Source organism: Rhinoderma darwinii, chromosome 9 (assembly GCF_050947455.1).
Source record: "Rhinoderma darwinii isolate aRhiDar2 chromosome 9, aRhiDar2.hap1, whole genome shotgun sequence".
Taxonomy (NCBI): Eukaryota; Metazoa; Chordata; class Amphibia; order Anura; family Rhinodermatidae; genus Rhinoderma; species Rhinoderma darwinii.
The window spans coordinates 28,178,541-28,184,540 of NC_134695.1; the positions used below are offsets into that span (position 1 = coordinate 28,178,541).

Here is a 6,000-nt window from a genome sequence, read left to right on the forward strand (position 1 = left end):
AAAGATGTGATTGGATAGTAAATCTCTCAGCTTCTTATATCAATCTAGAGATTTATCTGCTGGAGGATCACTATCGGGACAAATTTAGTTTTCAAACAAGCATGTAATATCTGCACACCAAATTTAAAAAGACCTCCAGTGGAAACACAACTTTCCATGTCTGCATTCCCCACCTGACTGTATACCACACACTACACTTCTATATATACTGTACTTACTATTTGAACTGCTGCCTTGTCTGTTCTTTAAAAAAGCCTCCATCTTGATTCTTAGATTTCCCCAGTTGTTTCTTCTCTGCTCCATCAATCCCATGATTCTTAAGCACAGCATCATATGACCAGTTAAAGGCCATACCATTTCTGCTTGCTGGGGGACACTGATTATCATTCGCTCTCTTTATTCTCCTACATAAGCTCAGAAACCATATGTATACAGACAGGGAGGCTGCAGTATATTCTTCTACATTATACCTGTGTGACCGGAACATATCAGTATCAAGTATCAGTGGTATCTGAAGCCTGTGATGGGTTACATACAGATCTCCATAAAGTCAAGTAGAGAAAGCATGTCACCGAGCCTGATTCACACTGCTGCTAAACAACCTTCCCAGTCTGATATACAGGGTGGGCCATTTATATGGATACACCTAAATAAAATGGGAATGGTTGGTGATATTAACTTCCTGTTTGTGGCACATTAGTATATGGGAGGGGGGAAACTTTTCAAGCTGGGTGTTGACCATGGCGGCCATTTTGAAGTCGGCCATTTTGTATCCAACTTTAGTTTTTTCAATGGGAAGAGGGTCATGTGACACATCAAACTTATCGAGAATTTCACAAGAAAAACAATAGTGTGCTTGGTTTTAACGTTACTTTATTCTTTCATGAGTTATTTACAAGCTTCTCTTTGTTTACAGCCATTGACATGTCGCAGAGGTTAACACGTGAGGCGGGGTAAGAAATTGTGTTGATGTCTGGTGAACGCAGTACCCGGGTCATTGCAGCAGATATTTCAATGCAAGACACCCTACGAGACCACCCATCTCCCATGCTACAGTTTGCAAACTGCTTGCCAAGTTTCGTGAAACTGGTTTAGTGTTGGATTTGCCCAAATGTGGACGCATGAAAACTGTCACTAATGAAGAGATAGAAGTTGCTAGAAAAATAACAGGTGAGGGACTGACACATGGAATACCATAATGCTACATATGGGAACGTTTCGTTTTGGTCAGTGTCCCTTTAAATAATTCATTTTGGCCATACTTACATTATTGACATTTAATGTACTCCCTTATCTCATTCAGCCCCATGGAGAATAAAGATAGGGACCGCACACGTGTGAACGTCACTCCATTCAAACGGGACTCTGGTCCCAAATTTGTGAATGATAGGGGTCCCAGTGGAGGGACCCCCAGCAATCAAACATCCTGTGGATATGTGATAAGATGTAATGGTGGGACAACCCCTTTAGCAACCTAATACATTTCCTTTTTTAACTGTATAACATTAATGTGTGGGTTTTTTCCTATTTAGTTTATAAAACATTCTTCCAGCTTAATTCACAATTTACAGCAAATCCCAACTTTTTTGTAGGTTGTGTGTATTTTTCCGTGAAAGGCTATATTTGTACTGATTAGTTCTGCTAACTTAAAAATGGGTTAAGGCTTGTATTGTAGAAAATTGGTTTTGCTGTTTAACCCCTTAATGACAGGGCCTGTTTGGACCTTAATGACCACGCCAGATTTGTTAAATCTGGTATGTCTGACTTTATCAGAGAATAACTCTGCGAAAGTTTTGAATATCCAAGTAATTCTGACATTGTTTTTTCGTCACATGTTGTACTTTATTTTAGTGGTAAAAGTAGACTGATATGATTTGCGGAAATTAATAGAAAAATTGAAGAAATTTTGTAAAAATTATAATTTTTCCCTATTTTTAACGGCAATATGTCACATATGTACACACATACTGTACAATTTTTTTTATTACATATATATTTACTCTATTTTGGCAGCACTTTAGAAGACTTACAAATGTAGTAATAATTTTATACATTTTGAAGTACATTTGGTTTTCCTGCACCAAGCCAGGTTTTCAGAGGCTCATAGGTGTCAGAATGGTGGAAACCCCCACAAGTGACCCCATTTTGCAAACTACACCCCTTAAGGTATTTATTAAGGGGTGTTGTAAGTATTTTGACTGCACAGTTTTTTTGTAAGAATTCATGCAAAGCAGGCGTAAAAAAATATAATCTCACTTTTTTCATAAAAGTATCACTTTGAAGACCGATTTCTTTGTAAAGCGACCATGAGAATGAAGAAACACACCCCAAAATCTATCACCCTGTTTCTCCTGTTTTCAAAAATGCCCACATTGTGACCCTAATGCATTGCCTGGACACACGGCAGGGTCCGAAAGGAAGGGAACACCCGGAGACTTTCAGGTCTCATATTTTGCTTGAAAATGTTTTAGGCCCCACTGTACATTTGGAGAGGTTTTGAACTACCAGAACGAAAGAAACTCCCCATAAACGACCCCATTTAGAAAACTAGACCCATTAAGGTATTTATCTAGGGGTGTAGTGAGTATTTTGACTCCACAGTTTTTTGCTAAATTTAATGCATAGCAGGTGAAATAAAAAAAATAAAATCACTTTTTATATAAAAGTATCACTTTGAAGACCGATTTCTGTGTAAAGCGACCATAAGAATGAAGAAACACACCCCAAAATCTATCACCCTGTTTCTCCTGTTTTCAAAAATGCCCCCATTGTGACCCTAATGCATTGCCTGGACACACAGCAGGGCCCGAAAGGAAGGGAGCACCGGAGGCTTTCAGGACTCCTATTTTGTTTGAAAATGTTTTAGGCCCCAATGTACATTTGGAGAGGTTTTGAGCTGCCAGAACGATAGAAACTCCCCATAAATGACCCCATTTAGAAAACTAGACCCCTTAAGGTATTTATCTAGGGGTATAGTAAGTATTTTGACCCCACAGTTTTTTGCTAAATGTAATACATAGCAGGTGAAAAAAAATTAAACTTCACTTTTTTCATAAAAGTATGAGTTTGAAGACCGATTTCTTTGTAAAGCGAACATGATTCTCCAGGGAGTCAAACAGGAGGTGCTCTATAATTTTCTCCTGATACTGGAGGAAACTGAGCGTTCCCTGGGTCTTGTAGAGCACATAGCTGTTGTAAGTAGCCATCTGGATGAGGTAGATCGCTACCTTTTTATACCGGGCCCTAGTTTTGCGCTTGACCAGGTACGGTTGTAGGACCTGGTCAGATAGATTGACTCCCCCCATGAACTTGTTATAGTCCACCACGCAGACCGGTTTCCTCTTATCAGAGGTAGCGCCCCTCTCTCTCACTGCCACTGTGGTGTCCTCGTGCACGGTGGAGAGCATGTACACATCCTTTTTGTCACTCCATTTGACAGCGAGCAACTGGTGAATGAGTGACGCACCCCTTACTAGTCGCCTGGACACCAGTTGTTGAGGGAAGGCGACTCTATTTTTGCGCACCGTCCCACAGGCCCCTGTATTCGCAGCATGGAGGGACTTATACAGGGGGACACTGGTGTAGTAATTGTCGGTGCACACATGGTACCCTTTCTGTAGGAATGGCACCATGAGTTCCCAGACAATTTTCCCACTAATGCCAATATCCTCTGGGCATCCTGGGGGATTAAGGTGGCGGTCCCTGCCCTCATATATAAAAAAGGCACAGGTGTAGCCCGTTGTGCTCTCGCACACCTTATAGAGTTTCACTCCGTATCGGGCTCTTTTGGAGGGGATGTATTGGCCAAACGATAGACGGCCCTTGAAGGACATAAGGGACTCGTCTACCGCTATTTTTTGTCCTCGTGGTGTACAAATTTATAAAAAAAACTTAGATAGGAGGGAGATGAGGGGTCTCAATTTGTTGAGGCGATCATGGCCTGGGTCACTTCTTGGGGGGGATTTGGGAGTTGTCCGAGAAGTGCATGAAGCGCATTAGAGTCTCATAGCGCGTTCGGGCCATGACAGCAGCAAATACAGGGGTGCTATGGATAGCGCTGGTAGCCCAGTAGGAGTGGATAGAAGTTTTTTTACTATCCCCATATTTAGTGTAATTCCCCAAAAAAAATTCATTTCACAGACGGTTGTGGGGATCCATCCTCTGGAATAGTAAGACCTGGGATTTTGGGTGACAAATTGCCTTGCGTATAAATTTGTCTGCTGGACGATTAGTTCCAGGACCTGATCGCCTATAAACAAATTAAAAAAATTATAGGGGGTAAAATTTGTGACATCAGAGTTGATGCCTGGAGTCGCTGTAAATGGCGGAATTTGGGGGGAGAAAGAAACTGCAGGATCCCACATTGCGGGAGGGACTGGAGTACTAGGCCCTGCTCCTGACCCTACACCGGTGACAGCTGCGTCCACCGCCATAGGGCTGGGGGGTCCAGTGGCAGAAGCGGAACTTGTCGCTTTTTGAGCCAAGTTCTGCTTCTGACGCAGTGTCCGTATCACTGCCGGAACCGCTAGAGCATAGCATGGCGTATGCCTGCTCTGCAGAGAACATTCTGCGGTTCATTATTTTATAACACTAAACTAACAAGTTCATTTTTTTTTTTTTTTGTATTTTAATTTGTTTTTGTATTTTTTTTTAAATATATATAATATAGACACCACACTAACTGAAAAAAATACGGTAAACCGCAGTTAATTACAGCAACTAAAACTAATTCAGTGGGAAAAAAAAAGAATTACGGAGCTAACAAGTAATTACAGGTAATCTGGGGTGATTACGGGTAATTAGGGTAGTTACGGACAATATACGGATAATATCGGAACACTGGCAAGTATGTGGTGTATTTTACAGTATAATACAGCACAAGATTTGTATAGTATTTCTCTCTCTCCTCTCACAGATCAACTACAGTGAGAGGAGGGAGGGAAAGAGCACAAATCCTGTGCTGTATTGTGTAAATATGGGACTATGGTCACTGTGATAGGTATATCACAGTGACCATATGATCAGGGACCAATTATCAGGGTCCCTGATCAGTTTCTATGTACAGGCAGAATAGCTGCCTTACACTGACAGCGCATGCGTGCGCCATTTTTCTTTTTTTCCCGGTAGTTAGGGACGGGGGACACGATCGGTGGCAGCAGGGGGCCTAACAAGCGTTTTTTTTATCTCCTCTCACCAAACATACATGGTGAGAGGAGATAAAAACCTCATTTGCATCGGCACATTCATTGTAACGGCGGTATTCGTTGAATACCGGCGATCGCCGGTATGGGGACTGCAAACAGCGGTCCCCAGTCACTGCTCCAAGCCCTCAGCTACCTCCGGCAGCTGAGAGCAGGGAGCTAAACCTCCCCCCGGCGGCGCTATTTTATTCCGATGCCGCGACGTAAAAAGTCTATGTCATCGGAATAAAGCCCGTTAGTGACCGACGTAAAAAGACTATGGGCCGGTCACTAACGGGTTAAGCTTCCCAACCCCCCTCAAAATGTGAATTCAAATCTGATATAGCAGTTTAAAATATCACATCACCAGTTATAGGAAAAGGATGTTAGGTTGTGTGCATATTATATTTAAATTTATCTTACTAATTTTACTTTTTGTTTGCTCTTTTTGGGAATTTATTATGCATGTATTTCTACTATAGTAAATGTAAAAGAAGAGAAAGTAATGTGCAGTAAAATTTCATATAATGTTAAATATGCTAACATTTGGTGTTTCTTTTTCCTAAAAAATAAAGAGCTTTTTTGAAAGTTTGTGTGTTCATTTTGCAAATTTAAATTTAGTTTCCATTTAAGTTTCTATGATTTCCTTTCAAAGTTCATTCCAACTAACTTCTCAAACAACTTAAAGTACTCTTAAACGGCCCGACGTTGATCGGCGCTCGTTTGCTCCTTTCACAAGGAACTAGTATGGGGACGAGCGCTCTTTACGACGATCGCTCGTCCCCATACATTTCTATTATGTTGGCATCACATCCCTGTT

At 41.4% G+C, this 6,000-nt stretch overlaps 1 protein-coding gene across 1 annotated transcript in view; it reads left to right on the forward strand.

Annotated features, from left to right (window-relative positions):
* The window catches only part of LOC142660679 (RNA-binding protein 4B-like), a 40,425-nt gene extending 34,657 nt beyond the window's left edge, over positions 1–5,768 (forward strand). The window contains exon 3 of the mRNA XM_075837419.1: positions 917–5,768. Within this exon, the coding sequence (XP_075693534.1) occupies positions 917–957 (41 nt within the window). The 3' untranslated portion in view covers positions 958–5,768. The remainder of the gene's footprint in view (positions 1–916) is intronic.
* The last annotated feature ends 232 nt before the right edge of the window (positions 5,769–6,000 follow it).